General features: G+C 40.3%; 1 protein-coding gene and 1 non-coding gene across 2 annotated transcripts; both read left to right on the top strand.

Annotated features, from left to right (window-relative positions):
- Positions 1 to 1,112: 1,112 nt before the first annotated feature.
- LOC132497339 (zinc finger protein 595-like) lies at positions 1,113 to 9,008 on the top strand. The gene is given in 4 exon segments (XM_060110456.1): positions 1,113 to 1,152; positions 1,982 to 3,103; positions 7,231 to 7,918; positions 7,920 to 9,008. Coding segments are annotated over 2 exon segments (1,152 nt in total). The 5' UTR covers positions 1,113 to 1,152; positions 1,982 to 3,103; positions 7,231 to 7,469; the 3' UTR covers positions 8,623 to 9,008.
- Positions 9,009 to 21,150: 12,142 nt separating this feature from the next.
- TRNAS-GCU (transfer RNA serine (anticodon GCU)) lies at positions 21,151 to 21,232 on the top strand. Its single transcript has one exon. It is a non-coding gene; the product is annotated as a tRNA-Ser (tRNA).
- Positions 21,233 to 24,951: the final 3,719 nt, after the last annotated feature.

Consider the following 24,951-nt stretch of genomic DNA (forward strand, 5'->3'; position numbering starts at 1 on the left):
CGCAAACAAAACCAAAACAAAACAAAACAAAATTAAGAAAAAAAAAAGAAGAATTGAGAGAGGAAAAAGAATTGAGAGAGAACTAGATTGTTTTAAGATATGCACGTCCTGCACTGTGAAGGACGGGGAATATCTGCCTCAGCACAAGAGAAACTCCAAAGTGAGCAACATTGTTTCTGTAGGGCCAGTGTTCTGAGAGTCTTGCTTTCCTGTGGTAATAGCCATGAGGAATCTGTTCCCAATACACCACGGTCCCTGCACAGTGGGACAAGGACAACTTTACAGTTCTGGCTGGTTTTTCAAAATTCCAGCACCCTACTTCATATGTTTATTCTCCTTTTTGTGTCTGCCACTCCCTTTATTATTCCCAACCCTGTGTTGCTGACTGACTAAAGCAGCAACTCACTGAGGAACCTCCCTCAGAGCAGTGAGCCCACCTACTTCGATCGCCCCCTCTTCCAACTCTTCCACAGTAGAACCTCTTCCATCACTTAATCCTCTTCTGCTCTTAGGGTCATGCACTCTCGCAAATTTCCACTGCCTTCTGGCCCAAGCTCTTTGCCTTAACAGCTCCCACTTTTCGACCATCACTGTTTTCTGTGTTTCTTCCTGGTTTCAGTATCCTAAAGGATAGCTATCCTAAAGGATAGCTATCGTGTTCCTTCCTGAGAAGGAGAGGGTTCTGGGCGCAGAGGAGATGAAAGCACCCAGGAGAAGGGCAGAGGGGAGACAAACAGGTAGTGATGCTGACCGCCAACGGCCTACTTCCCGGGAACGCTCTTTATGGAAGAGAGCAATCATTTTTCTTCTCTGTTGTCATCTAGCACTCCTCCCCTACATTTTCAGTTAAGAGGTCCTGCCGGGTTGGCAAGAGGCGGGTGTCCGAAACTTTTTTTTTTTTAATTTCAGAGATCCAGGAACTGGGTTTAGTGTTAATTGTCAAAGCACAGTTGCTATTTTCACCGCCTTTAGTCCCGAACCGCTCGAACTGAACACGCAGCGTACCCGGCCGCAGGGTAACTAGGAGACGCTGCGCACGTGGGTGGAGGCGGGTCGCGGGCGCGCGCTCGGGGGCGTGACCTCCGGGAGACGCCGGAAGCCGGTGCGCCTGAGCGTCCAGTTCCGGGAGCCGCACTTCTGCGTCCCTGTCAGGTGAGTGTACGGGGGCGTCCCTCCGTCTAGATATCGGGTTCGGCCTTGCGAAACCCCGGACGTGTTGAGCCGCGTGGGGCAGCCAACACCGGCCCTGGTTACGGCTGGAGGACACCCTGTGCCCGGGGAGGTTCGGGGCTGCGGGGCTGGGAGCAGACGTCTGTCTGGGAGGCTCCGGAAAGGCCGGCCCCAAGGCCCCCAAGACAGGACCCTGTCCCGGGACAGGGGATCCCCTTCTTGGGAACCGTGATCCCGACTCTCTGACTAAACCAGGGCCGCCAGCACTGTGTGAAGCGAGGTGGGATTTCGCTCTTAGTTTTGCCAGATTAACACGAAAACATCAATAATTTTCTGGCTGTGACTAGTAACTTTTCCTCTCCCACAGGTTGGGTCGTATGTATTCAAGTATGGAAAAACGGTGCCAAGTGATAACTTGAAAATTTGCTTTAGGTTAGGGGCCACATACATGTATTTAATGTCGGATTTGGAGAAACTTTCCTCCATTAAGTGAAAGCCTTCATTCCACACACACACACCCCAGCAATTATATATTTTTATTTATCTCCGTAACATACTCTACACTTTTCATATTTGTTTTGTTTATTGATTGCTCCTACTAGAATGGACACTCCATGATGGCAGGGATCTTTGTACGCTAATGCATCTCAAACACCTAGAACAGTTTTTGTACAAGGTAGGCCTCTAAAAAATATTTGTGGATTCAGTGAATTAATAAAATTAGTTACCCTGGTTACAGGTCTTCTTTCTTGTGTGCGTTCTTCTAAGTATATGCCATGTATCCCTTTATCACTTAATTCTTATTCCCCAGGGTGCCCTCAGAAGCCTCCAGTTGAAACTCCAGCAGAAGCCAGGCATGATGGCCGTGGACACAAGAAAGTCTGCTGGCCAGCTGTTCCAAGCCCCATGGGGTCAGCAGAGGCCTGTGATGGTGAAAGTGAAGTTGGAGGAAGACCACCCCAGGAATCAGGGTCTCAGCCTTCCAGAGAACCAGCCTCCTGCCTGGGAGATCTTCAGGCAGCAGTTTAGACACTTCTGCTACCAGGATTCCCCTGGTCCCCAAGAAGCACTGAGCCGGCTCCGGGAGCTCTGCCATCAGTGGCTCAGGCCAGAGACAAGTACCAAGGAGCAGGTCCTGGAGCTGCTGGTGCTGGAGCAGTTCCTCTCCATCCTGCCCCAGGAGCTCTAGGCCCAGCTGCAGGAACATCATCCAGAGAGTGGGGAGGAGGTGGTGACCATGCTGGAGAATCTGGAAAGAAAGAGAAATGTACACATAGGAAGAGACTTGTATGATATGGTTGCAGGGAACTGGGAGCAAAACTTTCTCAAGTGTGAAGGCTCTGAGAGAACAGTGGGAAAACCTAGCATTCAGCAGGGAACTGAGCTTCTTGCTAAGCCAGTCAGGAGGGGAAGAAGGGGAAGGGTGGGAAACAGCAGATTCGGGGATGGTGAGTAAAGATAGTGAAGGCATCGTGCTCCTTTACTGGTCATTCAACATCACAGCAGCAAAGACGTAGGTGGTATCACACATGAAAACTAAGTTCGGAGAGGTTGTGTAACTTAGCCAAGGACACATAGCCCATAAATGAAGTGACAGAAACAATATTTGATCAAACTTTGCTTTGCTTACCTTTCTGGCTGCCTCTCAGCGCCCTAGGGCCTGGTTTCTAGCTGCTTCCTCCTAGTCCTTCTCGGGGGATGTTTCTTGGGGACTCCTCCCTGAGGTTTGGTCCCTGTTAAATTCATGATATCCTTACAGGCCTAATGAGTGCTGCTTGTCTCTAGCTTTCAGCCTGTGCTCTGGAACAGAAGATCCTTTTGCAGACAGTGACACTTAAGACACTAGACGAAGAATCTTCATGTACCCGAGTTCAGCCTGCAGCAGTCCAGTTCAAGGGCGAAGGACCTGAGCCCCACCCATCAGAGGGAAGAGGTGAGGCCAGAATTTCTCTAGGGAATTTAGACTGAAATGAACTCTCCTTTGGTTTTTTTGTGGAGTGTGACTTGTTAATTCCTTGTGATGAGAGTTGTTAAAGAGTGACAGAGCTGACATTTTAGGTAATAATGATTAACAGGTGATAAGTCATCTCAGAGCAGCCTCAGCAGTATGTCGGTTTTAAACATCCACAGTTGAATTTTCTGCAGATTGTCTATAGCAAATGTTACTTTCAAGTATTTTGATGCTTACATAAGTAGACCCTGATAGAATATTAACCTTGTAAAACTACATTGACTTTTTTGCAAGTTACCTCTTATTATTACCAGAGAAGTATATATGCATTGTAGAAAGTTAGAAAATACAGAGTTGCAAAATAAGAAGGCAAAGCATGATATTCTTATCACCCAGAGATCACGATCGATGACTTTTTATTTTTTATCTGTATATCTTTTATGTGCACATGTGTGTATACACACATACACAAATTCCTTTCACCATAAAGGGATCTTCTCTATGTGTTATTTTATAATCTATTTTGCTCAGTTAATAATCTTCCCTTTTCCCTGTCAATACATCTTAATGTTATCTAAACTCAATCCAAATTCAGACTGGTCCATTTTTTTCCAAAATGTCTTTAAAGCTGATTTGTGCAAACCAGGATAGAAGCCAGGGTCACATAACACATCTGGTTGTTATGCCTTTTTTTTTTTTTTTTTTTCTTTTTGCGGTATGTGGGCCTCTCACTGTTGTGGCCTCTCCCGTTGCGGAGCACAGGCTCCGGATGCGCAGGCCCAGCGGCCATGGCTCACGGGCCCAGCCGCTCCGCGGCATATGGGATCCTCCCAGACCGGGGCACGAACCCGTATCCCCTGCATCGGCAGGCGGACTCTTAACCACTGCGCCACCAGGGAGGCCCTGTTATGCCTTTTAATTCTTTTTTACTTTAGAACAGTTTCACTGTCCCATTTTCCCTCTCACAGCCCAGACTTTTTGATGAGCCCAGGCCAGTCTCCTACCCTCTGGATTTTTCTGGTTGCTTCCTCATTGTATCATTTATTTTGCTGCCCCTGTACCCTGGATTTCCATAAACTGGAAAAAAGATTGAAAGGCTCAAGTTAAACATTTTTGGCTAGAATTAATATTAGATAATAGTAGACATGAATACCTGGGTGACCCACTATAAAATCCCTGGCTGGCTTAAGATGATGAAAGTATGATCCCTCCATTGAACAGCTAATTTTTCCCCTTGTAACGGTGTGGTGTCACTTTGGCACTTTGTGAGTGGCCAGTTTCCCATCAACAAAATACAAAATATTTGAGAATTCTTGTGTGGGTCAACCATTTTATTAAGGGTTACAGAATGATTTTATAATCCTTTTGTTCCTTCTACATTATTAACTGGCATTCTTCTTTATAGTAAAGGAATGGTCAAATCATCTATTTGTTGGTTAGATTGACTTGACTTCATATTAAACAGTCAAGATTGATGCTTAGTTTTCCCCCTTTATTTACCAATTTTCATATCCAAGGAATGGTTTAATAGGTACCTCAAATGGCGACGTGAGATTTTAGGACTTTCTCTGTGTTAGTATCATTATGGACTTAGTAATTTTCATTGAGTCAGTGTGTTTCAATTTACCACAGTTATTACTCTTTTTAATGCTCAGACTGACACATCTTTGCCTCGTATGGATGTCTCCCATCTTGCCCCTTTCTCTTTTTGCGATGACCCTATGAATTTTGAATCCTTGCTTTCTGAACAAAATTAATTGTTCCAGGCTCACCTTGTACTTTCCCTAGACCCAGATTTGGTATCAACCCTTTCTAAAGGAGCCTTGATTCTTCTTAATGGAGAATGCTACTGATGTATAAAATATGGGTGCTAGGGGAGTTCTTTACCACTAGGGTAACAATACTTCTAACACATTTTATGGGTAGAGCTAGAAGTACACTTTTTTTTTCTAAAAAATATGAGTTCACAATGGTGTATTCAATTTTGTTCTACCACTACAATATTCCATTATTTTTCTATATTGTATTTTGTTTCTGCATTTATTTTTGTTAATTCCTTCCTTATGTTCTCACTTTTTTTTAAATTTATTTATTTTACATTGTAGTAATTTGTATCAGAGTTGTTCCCAGGAAGCCTAAGGGAGGGGAATGAGACACAGAAGGGAGAAAAGCCAGTAAAGTGTTCCTAAATGAGCAAGTTATCTTGGTTAATTAGTTGTCCTTTTTAGTTTTTAACTTTTGAGCTGGATTGATCTATATATCTGTTACTAATATAAATATTTGATGCTACAGATATTTTATTGAACACAGCTTTTGATGAATCCCAAATGTTTTGAAATATAGTGTTTTTGTTATTTTCTAGAAAATCGGAAATGTATGCTTGTATTTTGCCTTTGAACCAATAATTGGAAGTTTTAAAATTTTCAGATGGAAAGGCTTATTTTCTGATTTTGTTATTAATTTTAGATTTATTCCATTGTAATCAGAGAATGTTTGTGTTGTTTACACCTTTTGGACTTTATTATGGTTTTCCTATGACCCAAAAAATAGTTTTCATTGAAGGTCACTGCACATCTGAAAAGATGTTCTATTTTCAGGATACAGAGCTTGATATACATATTTATCCATAAGATTTAATTTTGTTGATTTCATTTTGTAAATCTTCTGTATCTTTATTTTTTTGCCCATTTGGTGTTTTTTTAGACAGAGAAAGGATGATTAAAGTCTGTTATTTGTTTTGTCTCTTTATGTCATCTATAATTTCTGCTCTAGGAAAGTTGCTCCTCTGTTATTTTCTGCATAATTAGACATATCTGTTCCACTGTCACTGTAAATTGTATATTTAGCATTATAAAGTTCTCTTCTTTGTCTAATTTCATGCTTTTGGCCTGAATCTCTTCCTTTTTTCTGAAACTGAGATCATGATGCCTTCTTTCTTTTATTTGCATTTGCTTAATTTTCTCTTGTTCATCCTTTATTCATAACTTTTCTCTATCATTTTATTTTAGATGTGTTTCTTGTATATATAATAGAGTTGGGTTTTGCTCTGTGACCAAATCTAATTTTTTTCCTTTTCTTTTTCTTTCTTTTTTTTTTTTTTTCTGGCCACACTGTGCTGCTTGCAGGATCTTAGTTCCCCAACCAGGGATCAAACCCGGGTAGTGAAAGCACCAAGTCCTAGCCACTGAACCGCCAGGGAATTCCCTAATTTTTTTCTTTTAATAGATAAATTAAGCCATTTGTGTTTATTGATAATAAACATAAACATATATATACACATATGCATAAATACTTATCTGTGTGTGTTCATGTATGTATGGATATACATATACATGCATATGATTTTCAGTGTGTGGTTTGTTTTCCCTCCTCTTTTTTTAATTGTAGTAGTTCTTATAGTTAGGAAGCTTTGTATTTTTGTAGTAGTGGTACATTAGTTATCAACTGCTGCTTAATGAATTACCACAAACCTAGCAGTTAAACGACACACGTTTATTGTCTCATAGTTTCTATGGGTCAAGAGTCTGGGTATGGCTTACCTGGGCCCTCCACTTCTGGGTCTCTCACAAGGTTGCAGTCAAAATGCCAAAGATGGGATCTCATCTGAGTTGTGACTGAGGAAGGATCCACTTCCACCCTCACATGGATGTTGGCAGGACTCAGTTCTCTGTCAGTCACTCACACAGACAGAGGGCCTCATTTCCTTGCTGGCTACTGACCAGAACCCACCTTCAGTTCCTTGCCACATGGGCTTCTTCATATGGTGGCTTTCTTCATCAAAGCCAGCAAACCAGCAAGGGAGAGTGTCAATAGAGAAAATCTCATAGTAGGTGGAACTTACAGTCTTAGGTAATCACAGAAGTGACATCCTATCAGTTTTACCATACTCTATTGGTAGCTCGGCCATGCTTTATTCTTTCTCACTCCCACACCTGTATTACTCCCATTCCTTCTACTTGGCTGACCTGTTTCTCTGAACCCCTGACACTAAATAAAGAAAAGATATAAAATCCTCTGTTAAATCTAAAATAAAGATTAACCCTCCTACCTGTCTGTCTGTTAATTTTGAGTTACCTTTTCTCCTCAAGTTATATGATGTGTTGTTTCAGATGGTGGTGTGAGGACTGAGAACCTGACATTAGAAGTGAAGCAGGAACGTTATGAAGAACCATTATGGTGTAGGGAGGGGTCTGATGGACATGATGAAACTGTGTGTCAGCATGCCACATACAGAGGAGACAGTGAGCCTAGTGGAAGTTTGGAGTTGCAGGATGGGGATGCCACAGGTGAAAAAACATATGAATGTGATGAATGTAGGAAAACCTTCACTTGGATAAGAGGCCTTCAGATGCATAGGAGGATCCACATTGGGAAGAAACCATATTCCAGTACAGAATATGTAAAGGCCTTCATCAGACGTGGAGAACTTACCCAGCATCAGGGGCTTCAAAGCAAGGGAAAACCTTATCAGTGTAAAGAGTGTGGCAAAGGCTTCAGTCAGAAAGCAGGCCTCTCCCAACATCTCAAAATCCACACTGGAGAAAAGCCCCATCAATGTAATAAATGTGGCAAATTTTTTAGTCAGAGATCAGTTCTTACAAAGCATCAAAGCCTCCACACTGGAAAGAAACCTTTTGAATGTATATACTGTGGGAAAACCTTCTGCCATAGTGCAGACCTCACTGAACATAGGCAATTCCACAACAAAGAGAAGCCTCATGAATGTAATGAATGTGGGAAAACCTTCAGGCAGCGTTCAAATCTTACTGAGCATCAGCGAATTCACAGTAAAGAAAAACTATGAATGTAAAGTATGTGGAAAAGCCTTCGCTCAGTATGCAGGACTTAACCAACACCGGAGAATCCACACTGGAGAGAAACCTTTTGAATGTCCTGTATGTGGATGAGCCTTTAGCCGGAGCTCAGAACTTATAATACATCACAGAATTCACTCAGGGGAAAAACCCTATGAATGTGCCGACTGTGGAAAAACCTTTAGAGTGAACTCAACCCTGGTCATACATCAGAGAAGTCACACTGGAGAGAAGCCCTATAAATGTGATGAGTGTGGTGAAGCCTTCAGTCAACACTCAGGCCTCAACAAACACAAGTTAGGAGGGAAGCACGGAAACCCTCCTAAACCAAGAAAATATATGTGTGATGTATGTGGGAAGACCTTTACGCAGTTAACTGGCCTGAGAAACCACAAAAGAATCCACACTGGGGATAAGACCTACCAATGTCCTGAGTGTGGCAAGGCCTTCACAAGGGGAGAGCATCTTATTGAACATCAGGGGATTCACAACAAGGAGAAGCCTTATCAATGTAAAGAGTGTGGCAAAGGCTTCAGTCAGAAGACAGGTCTTAGTCATCATCTCAAAATCCACACAGTAGAGAAACCTTTCAAATGTTCTGAATGTGGGCGAGCCTTCAGCTGTAAGTCAAATCTCAATAAACATAAGAGAGTCCACTCTGAGGAAAAATCCTGTACATGTAAATAGTGTGGGAAGGCATGCAAGCAGAGCGCAATGCTGATCCAACATCAGAGAGGCCACATCCTACTAAGCCCCAGCAGTGGTGAAGGAGGTGAAGCCTTCAGTAGAAGCTCAGTTCTGATTAAGCACCAGAGAATCCACTAAAATGACTCCGTGCCAAGGTGTTTGGTGACAACTTCAAGTAGAATTCACATTTTTTTTAAGTGAGATAAAATGTTTCTTGAACTTCCTTATTTAAAGAACGTCAGAGAGAACACATTGAAGAGTTGTTTAAAGGTCAATAAATGCTGGAAAAGTTGGGATTTTGGAAAAGTAAACATCAACAAGAAATTTACCTGTGATTACCTTTGTTAAATGCAGTGAAGCGTCATTTAATACAATGAAAAGGTACACAAGGGCAGCTGTAAAAAATACATTTTATACTGAATTCATGAGTTTTTATGTTTTGCTTTTTCACATCATTCTGATTTCTAACTAGCCTTAGCCTAGTCTATTGTTGAAATTGCTTCTCAGTACCAGTTGAGGTCATAGGACTATCCAAGAGCTTAAAATGTGTGAGATGAGTTGTCTCTGTTTCCCTCCCACCTTGGCTACCTAACCAAGCCTCTTGACCATAAGTGGTCAAGGGTGGCCTGCAGACCCTTCCTGATCCCCACCCCCAGAACTAGCATTTCCTGGTGAAAAAGGACATGTTATATTCTAAGTGATACGGAGATCATAGAGGTTTGGGCCCCCAGTACATCAAAATCTAGTGTGGCCATCATGGCTAAAGCACAGAGCATACATTTTGATTGTGAACACAGCTTCTTGAGCTCACAACAGAGGGCAAAAGAGAAGAGGGGAAAGCAAGCCTTTCATTCCAGCATTTTCCATCTCCTACAAAGTATATTTATAGAACTGAAACCTCTTTCAGCTTCAGCACTGCCTATCTCCCTCATTCAATGTAGTGAGGGACTTTGCTGAAGCTGATGATAGTTTTCAAGTACTGGAAGAATATTTCCTCATTTTTGTGACTGCTTCTGACTTCTACTAGAGTTACAGTATTTATAGGGCAACATAATTCCCTGTCAATAGAAAGAAACTCTGGCCCAGCTATGGTAAAAAATTTTGGTGAATTTAAGTCTCCCTTAGGCTATCTAGTCTGCTAATTTGTCATTCTTTCGCTTTTCTTTTCTGCTCTACTGCCTCTGATCCTCTGAATATAAGACTTGAAACTTTCCTGGTCATAGAGAATGTTTCCCATTGTCTCTATAGTTTTTACTTTTCACTTCCATGGTGAATAGAAGTGTCGTTTCTCTTACAGGCCAGTGATATTTAACTATCTCCAGGTTCCAGCCTATCCATATAAATACAATGTTTTCTTAAAAGAAATGGCAAATACGGGAGCATCAAAAGTTATTAAATGTTATGTCAGTCCTTAAAACCCAATTCAAGTGTGAATCGCCACAAGTCCAACACTTTTTTGAGATGTAATTGACATATTAGCTTCTGATCTACAACAAAACAATATTTGTATATACTGTGAATCACCACAATAAGTCTACTTAATATCCATCAACACATACAGTTAATTTTTTTTCTTTCAATGAGAACACTTAAGATCTACTCTCTTAGCAACTTTCAAATATACAGTACAGTATTAACTATAGTCACCATGCTGTACATTACATCCCCATGACATCTATAACTGGAGGATTGTACCTTTTGACACCCTTCACCCATTTCACCCCTACCCTCTCTCCCACCTCTGGCAACCACCAATCTATTCTCTGTATCTGTGAGTTTGGTTTGTTCTTGTTTTAGATTCCACATATAAGTGAGATCGTATGGTATTTGTCTTTCTCTGTCTGACTTATTTCACTCATCATAATGTCCTCAAGTTGTTGCAAATGGCAATATTTTCTTTTTTATGGCTGAACTATATGCACACACACACATTTTCTTTATCCATTCATCTACTGATGGACACTTAGGTTGCTTTCATGTGCTGGCTATTGTAAATAATGCAGTGAACAGGGGCAGGAGGAGCATTGCGGGCTGGTGCAGATATCTTTTTGAGTTCGTGTTTTTGTTCCCTTTGGATAAATAGCAAGGAATGGAATTGCCAGATCATGTTCTATTTTTTGAGGAATCTCAATACTGTTTTCCATAATGGCTGCACCTATTTACATTCCCACCAACAGTGTACAAGCATTCCCTTTTTGCCACATCCTACCAACACTTATTTCTTGTCTTTTTGATAATTGCCATTCTAACAGGTGTGAGGTAATATCTCCTTGTGGTTTTAATTTGCATTTCCCTGATGATTGGTGACATAGAGCTCCTTTTCATGTACCTATTGACCATCTGTGTCTTCTTTGGGAAAACGTCTATGCAGATCCTCTGCCCATTTTTTAATCTTTTTTTTTCCTTTTGAGTTGTATAAGTTGTTTATACGTCTTGGACATTAACCCCCTATTCAGATAAGTGATTTTGCAGATATTTTCTCCCATTTGGCAGGTAGGTTGCCTTTTCATTTTGTTGATGGTTTCTTTTGCTGTGCAGAAGCTTTTTAATTTGATGTAGCCTCACTTTTTTTTCTTTTACATTTGTTGCCTTTGCTTTTGGTATCAAATCCAAAAAATGATCACCAAGACCAGGATCAAGGAGACTACCCCCTATGTTTTTTCTAGGAGTCTTATGGTTTCAGGTCTTAAATCCATTTTGACTTAATTTTTGTGTATGGTGTAAGATAGTGGCCCAGTTTCATTCTTTTGCATGTGGTGGTCCAGTTTCCTTAACACTATTTATTGAAGGGACTGTCTTTCTCCTTGTATATTCTTGGACCCTTTGTTGTAAATTAATTGATCATATATGCATGGGTTTATTTTTGAACTCTGTTCTGTCCCATTGATCTGTGTATCTGTTGTAAGCCAGTACCATACTGTTTTGATTATTATAGTTTTGTAATATAGTTTGAAATCAGGAAGTGTGTTGCTTCCAGCTTCATTCTTCTTTCTCAACATTGCTTTCACTATTTGGCGTCTTTTGTGGTTCCATATGAATTTTAGAATTGTCCTATTTCTGTGAAAAATACCATTGGAATTTTGATAGGGATTGCACTGAATCTGTAGATTGCTCTGGATTGTATGGCACAGTGTCAAAGTTTAAAGTAACTTCTTATAAGGGATTCTTATCTCAGTGAAAATATTGGTTCCCAATTTGGTTATCAACCAAAACAAGTCCTTTATAAGACACAGCCTTACCCACAGACAGTAAAATCTTGTAAGGGATTCTGAAGACCCTCAGTGACAACTAGTCACTTCCAGAAAATGGAAAGAGGTTTTTTGGGGATTCTATTCTTTAACTCTAGGAACATGAGAGCTTTGTATTCTCTTAAAAGTGATGTTAAAGGTAGAATTTCAGGAATGTTTGTAATTTCTTTTAAAAATGAGAAATATCCATTAAAAAAATAAGTGTAGGGAAGAAAACAACTGAGTAGTATTGATTCATCAGAGACTGGGGGAAAGTAAGCCTACCATATGACCCAGCAATTCCACTCCTGCATATATACCTGAAAAAAACTAAAACACTAAATCGAAAGGATACCATGCACCCCAGTGTTCATAGCTGCATTATTTACAATTGCCAAGATATGGAAGCAACCTAAGTATCCATCAACAAATGAATGGATAAAGAAGATGTGGTATATATATACAATGGAATATTATTCAGCCATAAAAAACAATGAAATAATGCCACTTGCAGCAATATAGATGGACTTGGAAGGGTATTATGCTAAGTGAAATAAATCAGAGAAAGACACTGTGTATCACCTATATGTGGAATCTAAATATAAACTAGTGAATATAACAAAAGGATCACAGATACAGAGAACAAACTAGTGGTTACCAGTGGGGAGAGTGAAGGGAGGAGGGGTAATGTAGGGATAAGAATAAGAGGTATAAACTATCATGTAAAAAAGAAGTTACAATGATATATTGTACAACACGGAATATGGCCAATATTTTATAATAACTATAAATGGAGTATAACCTTTAAAATGTTTGAATCACTATATTGTACACCTGTAACTTACATAATATTGTATGTCAAGTATACTTAAATTAAAAAAACAAGTGAGCACTGATTCATCAGAGACTCTGGCAAAGCAATTCCTTCAACTACAGAGAAGGTCTCACTTGGCAGAAAGATAGGGGTCTTAATCTCAACGTCCAAGCAATACCCAGGGAGTGCTCCTGCACTGGACAAATTTCCACGAAGCTCTTCCTGCATCCAGCTCATTAGCATTCCCGGGTAAGAGGAAAAGTCAGCCACGCTCCCCACCAGATTTTCCCTATATCTGGTCTCCTGGAAACAGGGAAGGAGGGCAATTTGAAAGAAAGGTCTGTGGTCTTGGGAACCTCCGAAAGCTAGTTGGGTGGACGAAAATTATGGCCCTGCTAGGATCCAGATGTTAACACGGGAAATTGTTGGATCCTTTTCCTGGTCATTATCCACCCTATCGTCCCCTCTCTCCCAGCTTTGACTATTTTGAAATTCCAAGATCCTCTATACCTACAGAAAGAACGGGAGGGATACAGCCAAAGGGAAGGATCGGGCTACTTTCCTGGGATTTCACAACCTAGAATGATTTCAGAAACTCAAGTGCATATCCCAGCGGGAGCGAGAAAGGCTGCAATCACGTCACCGCCTCCGAAATTCCCTGCAATTCACGTTACCCTCCTTGACTTTTCTTCTCCGTGCTCCTGGGGACACATACTTCTCGGAGAGGGTGGTCAGTACCTGGTCCCCAGTTCCCTTCAGGATGCAAGGAGGCGCAGTTTTGAAATATTAGCTAAGATTCTCCTTCAGATGGGAAAGGTTCAGTTCTGGGCAACTGATTTGAACAGAAGTGGGTATTGTGACCAGGGCAAGAAGAGCCAAGCGGAGCGCGTTATAGAGCTAGTTACAATCACAGCTTTCTCCGTCTAGAGAACTGAAGCCCAGAGCAATATCCTTCAAAAATCTCCAGAAAAATCGAGGGAAGCTTTCACCTCCGCACTGAGCAGATTTTGTCTCCTGGCTTTTGGTTTGTTATTTGGCAAATTAAGTCCTAAGAATGGCTTCTGGTTTTCCCAGCGTTCTGCTTCTCTTTAAGACTTTTGACACCACTGGTTTCCCCTTCTCCCTTCCCTCTCAAGCCTAAAACAAACCACTCAATCAAACACGATCGCGTCTCCATTGAATTTTAGGGGAAAATAATTTGCCATTTTCGCGTTTGAAATACTGCGTGGTAGTTAACAGAATGGGCTATGGAGACGGACTGCCCCGTTTAAACCGCATCCCGGCAACTCTGCGTGAGGCCCTCGGCAGGCACCCACCTTACCAGGATGATGCTGGGATTGCCTTAAATATTTAAAAATTTATTTTATTGAAGTATAGTTGGTTTACAATGTTGTGTTAATTTCTGCTGTACAGCAAAGTGATTCAGCTACACACACACACACACACACACACACACACACATATACACACTTTTTTCCATTATGGTTTATCACAGGGTATTGAATATAGTTCCTTATGCTATACAGTAGGACCTTGTTTTTTACCCATTCTATATATAATAGTTTGCATCTCCTATGGGATTCCCTTTATTAATGCGTGTAAAGCACTTAGGAGTGTGCTAAGCAAAGTAGGCTCTGTGTAGGAGTTTGCCATTATTATTATTATTATTATTATTATTATTATTATTATTATTATTATTATTACCCAGCTATGAAAGACTTTAGAAGACAGAAACCAGGAAATTTGTAAACCTCCAGAGAGGTCCCCACCTCCCCCGACAAGGAGCATGTCCGGTTTAGCAGCATCGCCACCAGCTTGTGCTCCACAACCTTCTGCGCTTTCCAGGGAATAAAGTAAAAGCTAAAGCTTCGAGCGCGGGGTCGTTGCTGGCGAGGGGTCTTCACCGTCGGGTGGAAAGGTTTGCGGCCTGCGGGCGGGTGAGTACTTCTCATGCAACTGTCAACCCGTGGACGGCGACGCTCTTCAATTTTGCAGTTTTACCTGCATGCCTTTAGGTTCTCGGTAAGGAGTTTCCGACAAATAAGGTAATAACCCCTTCATCACCTTTTCTTGTCAGCAGTTATATATGTCTTTGCTTATTTACTTGTACTCTCCCTGACCACTGCATTAATTCTTCCTTGCAGGGACCATGACATCGGGCATAATTATGAAATAAAGTGAAGTTAAACATATTATAACTTTTAGTATGTACATTTAAATACACAAAGTAAAGAAAATGATATGACATAGCCTAATGTATTCATCACCTAACTGCAAGAATTAGCAATATTTTTGCCAGTCTCTCTCCCTATATATATATATGTATATATAATTTATTTATTTATTCATTTATTTATTTATATTTCCCGACCTTTTTCTCCTGTATTTTAAAGAAAATCCAGGCATCATATAATTTTATCCATAAGGACTTCAATATGTAAGAGAGATAGAATTTCTAAATATATGCCCTTCTTATTTAATGGGGATGGCTAGCAGGGGGGAAATGGCTTCTTCAGATTCCTTTGTTTTGTCCTATTTTATTTTGATCAGTGTGTTAATTTTCTTAGAATGAACTTAAAGGCTCAAGAGAACAATTCCATTGCACAAAGTTGGTGGGGTGAGTTTTGCTTTACATGGTCAGCAAAATAATTTTCCTTCTAAGGGTCAGTGTTAAATATTGATCTTATCCTTATTAATTTGCACTTAATCAGCAACAGTGTTTAAGAACCGAGCCACCTAAATATTCATGTTCTTGGCAGTGTGGGGTATCTTCCCCTACTTCTCAGCTCTACTTGAATGCCTTGCAATTGTCTCCTAAAAGTCTCCTTTCCTTAGGTTTTATATTTCTCCTTATTTTTAACCTAAGACATTGTCTTAGTCAAAACACACTCTCTTTATAGAAGTTTGCACTTAGGATCTTCAGTTTTCAAGACTGACCTTAAGTCTTTCACCTTTGCTAAGAATTTCACTTTTGCTAAGAAGACATCAACTAATCAATTATTTTTATTCCAATTAATGTGGATTCAAACAAATTGGCTGTCAACGCTTTTGCAAGATTGGATGTTTTCTTAAAAGTTTTTTCTCTTCTTCTTTTTTAGGGTTTTTTTTCTTTTGGAGGAATTTTTTGTTTGTTTGGAGGCTTCCCTTTTCTTTTGAATAAATTAATCTTACAATTTCACCTTGCAGTATTTAAATAAATGGGCAGGGCTTCCCTGGTAGTCCAGTGATTAAGACTTCACCTTCCAATGTAGGGGTTGCAGGTTTGATCCCTGGCCTGGTAGCTAAGATCCCACAGGCCTCATGGCCAAAACCCAAAACATAAAACAGAAGCAATATTGTAACAAAGATTCAATAAAGACTTAAAAAAAATTGTCCATATCAAAAAAATCTTTAAATAAATGGATAAAGGAAAGAATAGAATCATTTAAAAATGGGAAATAAACCAAGGAATCACCAAATAATTTCCTGTGAATTAGTTTCATAGCAAGAAAGAAAAAATTCCAGAATCTTTACCATTTGTAGTTAAAATCTTGAAAGAGGAAAGAAGTTACTCATTATGGATATAAATCTGATTTTTTTTACAGTCTTTTAAAAATCAAAATTCATCAGCTGACTCTAATATGAAGGAAAAAATATTCTACTTCAGACATCTGGCTTAATGAGGTTATGTCCAGTCTTAACATACAAAAGCTAAATTGTCATTCCCACAATACCTGTTACTCCCCCAATCCTCCCAATTTCAATAAACACTTTCTCCATTTGCTCCATCACTCAAGTCAGAAGCATGAGAATCATCCTTTGTCCTTCCTTGTTACCAGATGTTTGGGTTTGCTTGGGACTGAGGGGGCTCCCAGAGAGGCACGGCTTGCAGTGCTGAAACAAAAAAGTTCCAGAATCCAGCAGTAGTTAGTCACCCTACCTGTCCCTCACAGTGTGTATCCAAATCATCATCAAGTCCCAACGATTTTATCTCCAAAATATATCTTGGATTCATCTACCTCTCTCCATTCCTGTAGTCATTCTTTTAGCCCAAGCCACCAACCATCTTTCATGCTGACTGCTGCCATGGCTGCCCAATGGATCTGCTCAAATCTATTCAACCTGTTTTCTCCAGAGCATCCAGAATGATCTTTCAAAAATATTAAACAGATCACATTCTTCCTCTACTTTTAAGCTCCAATATGTTCCCATTGCAATTTGGGTAAAATTTTCAAATCCTGAACATGGTGTCCAAGGCCTGTATTGATTTGGCTTCTCCAGTGCCATTTCCCCACTGTCTCCTTTGCTCACTTCTGTTCAGGTCACACTGGCCTTCTCTCAATTTTCCTAATTTTTCCAGTTCTTCCTGTTTTTGGAACTTCACACATGTTTTTCACTCTGCCTGGAATACCCTTTGCTTCACTTTCTGCCTCCTTGTCCCCTACACTTCTCTTGAATTTTATCCTAAATGTCACCTATTTATCCAAAGGATATCTATTTAAGAGACACATTTCCTAATTTCCCAGTTAATGTTAATTCTCCCCCCATGGTTTTTCTCAAGACACTCTATGTTTTCATATCCCTTAATAAAATTTGTGATCATATACCTTTTTGTGTTCTTTTTTGTCTAAATATCTGTCTTCCCCCCTAGACAGTGCACACTGTGCATTGCACAGTGCCTGGAATAGAAGAGACATATGTTAAATAATTGTTGAGAGAATGGGTACATAGATGGTGGATGGTGTGATTTTATCATGCTTCAAGTACAAATTTGTTTCCTGGCAGACTTGCTGCTACTATAGATTATTAAAAATGATCTAAACAGAGAGGTTCCAAGCTTCAACAGTAAGTTCCCAGACCACTCAGTGATTTGGCTCCATCTGTACATGTAGGGAAGGAGAGAAAAAATAGAATAACAGGCACAGAGGACAATGAGATCTGAAGGTCCTCAGAGCTGAAGAATCAAGAGGATAAGCAGGTTATTAGAGAAAGGGACTAATGCAGGGCACCAAATGGGAATTCTGCTCAGACTCTGCTTCAGAGAGGTTTGTAGTCAAATATCTTTTTCTGGAAATTGTATGCTCTACCTGTGGAAATGGAAAGTGAATCCAAATCCCTCTGAGAAAATGTGGGGATATAAAGCTCTAATCCTCTGTAGTTTGGTGAGAAGTAAGACGTGAGATTATGAAGCTTTGGTAGGAGGAAAGCCCAGGAAGGAGCTTGAGGTACAAAAACAGCTATTACAATCACTACGCTATAGAACACAATGAAAAGGATGCTTTCATTGTGCTGTGTTGAAGTAGTCTGTGGAATCAGACCTCTTACAAGTAGTGTAACCTTGACCTGTAAAGATATTATGATGACACTCTACCTTATCATATGTAAAAATTGTTGTTGTTAAATCTAGTGGTCATTTCTCTTTTTTAAATTAATTTATTTATTTTTGGTTGCGTTGTGTCTTCGTTGCTGTGCGCGAGCTTTCTCTAGTTGTGGCGAGCGGGGGCTACTCTTTTTTGTGGTGCGTGGGCTTCTCATTGTGGTGGCTTCTCTTGTTAGGGAGCACGGGCTCTAGGCACGTGGGCTTCAGTAGTTGTGGCACGTGGGCTCTAGTTGTGGCTCACAGGCTCAGAGCTCAACCTCAGTAGTTGTGGCACACGGGCTTAGTTGCTCCGCGGCATGTGGGATCTTCCCGGACCAGGGCTCAAACCCATCTCCCCTGCACTGGCAGGCGGATTCTTAACCACTGCACCACCAGGGAAGTCCCTAGTGGTCAGTTCTTAATTAATATCTCCATTTATGAGTAGGATTTAGCTCTGTTCACCACTCTTCCGTCTTTAGAAAAAAAACTTGTTTAAATTTTTCTTTACTTAAAAAAGTAAATTACTAAATAACATGTACTCGTGGTAAAGGAAAAAATCTTGAAAAATGTTTTAACATAGAAAAGTTTAAAGTTTCTGATACTAGCTGTTTACAATTTGTATACATCCTTCAAGATATTTTAATTTTATATCAATCGGAGCCTTCCAGAATTTGTAAAAGGTTCATGTCATCTTCATTACCAGTATATAAAAATAAAGAAATGCCAAATAAGGTTTGAAGATATTGAGATATGTTTAAGACCCTTCAGTTAACTCAAAAAAGAAACAAACAATTGTTTATATAATATATGTATAGATATACACATACATACATAATACTCCTTTGAAGACAACATGAAAAGTCTAAGTGTGGGGGCTTCATAAAATTGAGGTTAAAGCTAAATGGCCTTCACTGATATTAAATATCTACTCTCTCAGTCTATTATCTAAAACAAACAAAAATACTATACATACTGTTCTGCAACTTGCCTTTAAAAAAAAACTTAACAGTGGGAAAATATTTATTTGTAAGTTACTACATGTAGATATGTATTAGTCTTATTAATGAACACATAACTGCTCTAACGTTTTGCTTTATCATAAGTTATTTAACTCAATATTACATTTGGTGGACATTGGATAGTTTTTAATAGTTTAACTAAAAAGTAGTGCTCCACTGTATATATATAATGTGTGTGTATACATACTTTTCACACTAGTGTTGGCATTTCTCCAGCATAATTCTCTGCTAGTAGGTTGACTATTGGGTTTCAGGAAGGGAAGGAGGGAGGGAGGGAGGAAGGAAGGAAGGAAGGAAGAAGGAAGGAAGCGAGGGAGAAAGGGAGGGAAAGAAGAAAGGAAGGATATGAATTTCGTAAATTTTAATAGTTCTTATGCAATTGTCCTTCCGTGTGATTGGGCCGATTTACGCTTGCATGGACAGTATTTCAGAAATCTAAAGTGGGAGTCGGGGAAGGAGAATGATATATTATTGCTTTAAATGGCACATCCTTACATGAGTTAGATGGAGCATCCTCAGTTACATTTATTAACCATTTGGTTTCCTTTTGTGAATTGACCATAAGTGTTTTGGGTTTTTTTTTTTTGTTTGTTTGTTTGTTTTGCCGCGCCTAGGCTTGCGGGATGGGACCCTGGCCATGGCAGTGAAAGTGCTGAGTACTAACCACTGGACAGCCACGGAATTCCGACCATACATGGGTTTGTTTGTTTGTTTTTTGTTTTGTTTTTTCCCCCTACTGGGTTTTCTTTTCGTGTTGAACACAATTTCATGTAATTAATTATTAGTGTATTATTTATTTTGTTAGTAATAAAAACAACTACCATAATATCAAATGATTTACACAGCAATTACTATTTGCAGGACAATTTTTTTTTGAATTTTTGAATTTTATTTTATTTATTGTTTTATACAGCAGGTTCTTATTAGTCATCCATTTTATACACATCACTGTATACATGTCAATCCCAGTCTCCCAGTTCATCACCCACCCCCCCACCCCCCGCCGCTTTCCCCCCTTGGTGTCCATACGTTTGTTCTCTACATCTGTGTCTCTATTTCCGCCCTGCAGACCGGTTCATCTGTACTATTTTTTCTAGGTTCCACATATATGCGTTAATATACGATATTTGTTTTTCTCTTTCTGACTTACTTCACTCTGTATGACAGTCTCTAGATCCATCCACGTGCAAGACAATTTTCTAAGCATTTCACTGATGTTAACTAATTTAATACTCATCGTAACCTTATGGTTTTTTAAAAAGTACGATTATTAAACCAAAAGTTTTAATTAATTGAAAATATCCTTTCTAGGAGCCTTAATTCTAAGGCTTAGATTTGGTATTAAATCTGTTAACAATACTTATCGTTTGCTTACACGGACACTGGTGTATTAAGACCAAAACAAATACATTCCCTGCCCTCTTGCTGGAGCGAGAGTGGTCTAAGTCAAACTTCACCGAAGCTCTTAGTTAACAGCAGAAATCCAGCCCCGCCCGAGGCTTCCCCTAGGAACAGTTCTGAAGTCACTGGTGTGAAATGAGCTTGCCTTTGAGTCTCTGAAAAGTAAGTGTGAGTGGTAGCGGATGACTCAAAGTGTAACAATACTCAGAGGAACAAGTATTGTTTCATTCAGTATTGCAGATGAAGTACCTCTAAAGGTTTCGTGCTGATCGAAGATATTTTGAAGTTCGGTGAACTGGGGTGAGAGAGAGTAGTCCCTCCCAGCAAAGCTGAGAACAGAGCTAAGAGATTTCGTAGAGAGGAAAAAGGCAACAACATTTTTGTAGAAAAGAACAATTCAACCTCCAAAATTCTGCACTAAATATTTAAAAGTACACAAACTCTCACGAGTGGAAGAGGTTTTTTTTTGTTTGTTTTTTTGCCGCGCCGTGCGGCTTGTGGGATCTTATTTCCCCCACCAGGGATCGAACCTGGGCCCCCAGGATTCTTGATGGTCACTTTATCACAGAGGTTGTCAGAGCTGCAGGGGACGTTAGGGGTTACTCAGTCCGGCCTCCCTAGTGGGGCTTAGGAAAGAGCCACAGCCAGGAACTGCACCCTGCCTCCTGCATCAGGGATTACCCATCCCACCGGTCCAGGAAGAAGCTGAATAAAAGAAAACTCACATGTGACGAGGTGGCCGAGTGGTTAAGGCGATGGACTGCTAATCCATTGTGCTCTGCACGCGTGGGTTCGAATCCCATCCTTGTCGGTTTGCTACGCATTAGAAGAGTGAATGCTCCTTTTTGGTGAGTTAATTCTTTACTCATCACTCAGTTGAGTAATTCCTTCTAATCCCCCCTATTGTCCACTTCCTCAGTAGCATTTTCCTGGCTGTGAACTTTGTTAACTGATATGCTTGGTTCATGTTTCGTTCTCCCACAAAATGTTCATTCCATTACAAGTTTTGCTTAGCAGGGATTCCCCATTGAGGAAATAATTGAAGAATTGAGGACCGTAGAAAAACATTGCCTAATAAATTTAGAGGAGCTGATAAAATTGTCTATAGAGTAATGTACACAAAATTATGGGTTATTTAAGGCATTATCGGGCTGATTTTATCTCTATGCAATTTTTGTCTATTATCTTTTAACTTTAAAGCAACCATTATTGTCTAAGTATCCCAGTCTTTGGCCAGGAAGAGTATGTATCTCTTAGAGATATGACAAAACTAAAAAGTACACGCTATACAACATTCTCAGTTAGGGCTAAATATTTCTTCCTGAGAAAAGGTAATAAAAATATAGGACTCCCCTGGTGGTCCAGCACTTAAGACTGCACTGCCCCTGCAGGGGGCAGGGGTTTGATCCCTGGTCGGGGAAGTAAGATCCTGCCCGCATGCCGCACGCGATGCACACCCCCGCCCCCCCAAAAAATGTTAGTAACGTGTAGTTTCTACATGTGACTTCCATATTAGACCTTGGGAGGAAAAAAAAAGAATAATGTATTTCTTTATTTATTTATTTATTTATTGCCATTTTGGAGTAAGTACTACATACACATGATTCAAAAACTATAAAAATCTATACACCAAAGTTTTCTTACCAATACTGGCCTTCATGTGTCATTCCAGAAACAAAGAATGCACGTGTAATATTAAGCTCTCCAAGATATATTATTTTTTAATTGAAGTATGGTTGATTTACAATATTGTGTTAATTTCTGCTGTACAGCAAAGTGATTCAGATATATATATATATACATATACATATATATACATACACATATATATTATATATATATGTACATACACACACTCACATTCTTTTTATATATATGTTCTTTTCCATTGTGATTTATCATGGGATTTGAATATAGTTCCTTGTGCTATACAGTAGGACCTTGTTGTCATCCATTCTATATATAACAGTTTGCATCTGTTAACCCCAAACTCCCAATCCTTCCCTCCCGAACCACCCCTCCCCTTGGCAACAACAAGTCTGTTCTCTATGTCTGTGAGCCCATTTCTGTTTCATAGATAAGTTCATTTGTGTCATATTTTAGATTCCACATATAAGTGATATCATATGGTATTTGTCTTTCTCTTTCTGACTTACTTCACTTAGTATGATAATCTCTAGTTCCATCCATGTTGCTGCAAATGGCATTATTTCATTCTTTTTTATGGCTGAGCAATATTCATTGTGTATATGTACCACATCTTCTTTATCTATTCATCTGTCGATGGACATTTAGGTTGTTTCCATGTCTTGGCTATTGTGAATAGTGCTGCTTTGAACACAGGGGTGCATGTAACCAAGATATATTGTTAAATGAAAAAGAGCATAGTGCAAGACAATGTGTATAATGCTACTTATAAAAAAAGGTAAATATATCTATATCTGAATATATACAACATTTTGCATGTGTGTGTCTATAGCCATAATATAAATGTCTAGAAGGAGATAAGCTGTGTTCTAGGGTGTATTCATTTGTAAGATGTTGCCACATTTCCCCCATAGGGATTGTACTGATTTGCACCCCCAACCAAATAAGTAGAAAGCAGACCAGACCACACCTGCTTCTGCAGCCCTATAAGAGGGATTATTTCACCTAGCATTGTCACAGATCATCCAAATGGAAGCACAAGTACCCACAGTGGAAGGAAATAGGAATCCTGATTTCTCATAAGCTTGGTGACTTTGGTTTATTACAGACTTTCTGGATAATCGGTGGCAGTTTATAGACTGGACTGATTAAAGATTCAAGATTTAATGGATTTGGGATATTGGTGAGATTGAGCTGCTGTGTGGTTTTAAGGTAGAACTCATTTAATTGTTTTATTAGAATGAAAATTTTAAATGTCTAAATCAGAGATCTGAAATTGGATCACTGGATTCGAAGCATTAGATCATATGCAACTGATGAGATTACTTTAGTTCAGTCGTTCTCTAAAGTGCAGTTCTCCCAAGCAACAGCATTATCATCACCTGGAAACTTGTTAGAAGTACAAACTCCAGGGCTGGGGCCCAGCAATTTGTACTTGAACAAGCTCTTAGGATAATCCTGATTTATGCTAAAGTTTGGAAATCTAGTTTTGTTTTGTTTTATTTCAAAACATGGTTAACCTAGTTTCTGTCCATCTTGGTAATATATTTTCTCTCCAGGATGCACATTTCTCCCATCATTCCAACATCAACATGAGTGTCTATCTTGATTTTCCCCTGCTCTGCCAGGATTAATCGTTCTAAACCCTACTCTGCCCACAGAGCTAGGACCCACAGAGCAAGCTAATGTGGTGTAAAGACACCAGCCAAAGACCACCAGAAACAAACCTGACAAAATCAGTGTAATGAATTAATGCAGCGACAGGATACTCCAAGGTAACCGGGAAATACCTCTCAACAAGAGAAATGAGAGAAACCTCTTTTATTAATAATTGAGTTACTTTAGACGACTCTGAAGAGGCTCTAAGGGGAGCGGGTCTGGGTTGGTGGCTATATCTGAGGCGGGATTAGAAGAAGCGCGGATTAGCTAGGGATTGGGTATGGTCATGAAGAGAGGGCTGTTTTAGGTATCCCAGTAATAGGTGGACGTAGCCGACCGGGTCTCTGGCGTCGTAAGAAGGCAGTTATCACTCAAAGTGGGGGGGGGGGGGGCGTAGTGGCATTTTACAGCTGCTGCATGATCTTGGGGAAAACATTGTTTCCTGTTTACTTTGCAGCTGGCATTACCTGTATCTGTCCTCCCAGCCCAATAACAGCAGCTTCACTTTTTTCTTTTTCAGTTGGAGTAGGTTTTCTTCCTTTTCATCTAGACAGGTTCCTGAGCCTCGGCTTCAAGGAACTACTCCCCGGTTGCTTCGACTTTGGTTGTTCAGGAGACTTTGGAGAGGAAGGAGGCCGAGGTTTCCTCCTTTTCACCCCAATCCAAGGGGCCTAAGAGACGAGGCGCGGGAGAACGGCCCGCAGAGGGAACTTGAGCTCTCGCATTCTCTGCCTGCTGCTGGGTTTTGAGGCCTTTCCAGGCTAGGGTTGGGGTCAGGGTGGGTGGTGAGGAAGGCAGAACAGAAGGCCGATTCGCGTGAATTATCCCGGCGAATTGCGAGGTCTCCTCCCGCGGACGCCCAGCTGCGAAGAAAGCGCCCCCCGCTGGAGGTCGGTGGTAAGGTTGCCAGGTAAAACAGAACTCCCAGTTAATTTGAATTTCAGATAAAGAACGAACAATTTTTTACATACAAGTGTGGCAAACCTAGTTGGTGGCTGCGCGTCCGTGATCGGCCTTCAGGGCAGGGCGGGCGGCAGGGAGGGTTCCCTTCCTCCACGATTCAGAGGCCAGAGGGCGTCTCCATCTCAGGAAATGTCACTCTCCCGCCCTTTCCACCGGCTCCCGAGGGTTTGTAAACTTACAAGAGAAAATGCCCATTTCTGACCTCTCCAGGGCTCAGCCCACTTGGGAATCTCAGAAAGAGGCATTAAATGATGGCTTGAG

The sequence above is a fragment of the Mesoplodon densirostris genome, chromosome 10, assembly GCF_025265405.1.
Source record: "Mesoplodon densirostris isolate mMesDen1 chromosome 10, mMesDen1 primary haplotype, whole genome shotgun sequence".
In the NCBI taxonomy this organism is placed as follows: domain Eukaryota; kingdom Metazoa; phylum Chordata; class Mammalia; order Artiodactyla; family Ziphiidae; genus Mesoplodon; species Mesoplodon densirostris.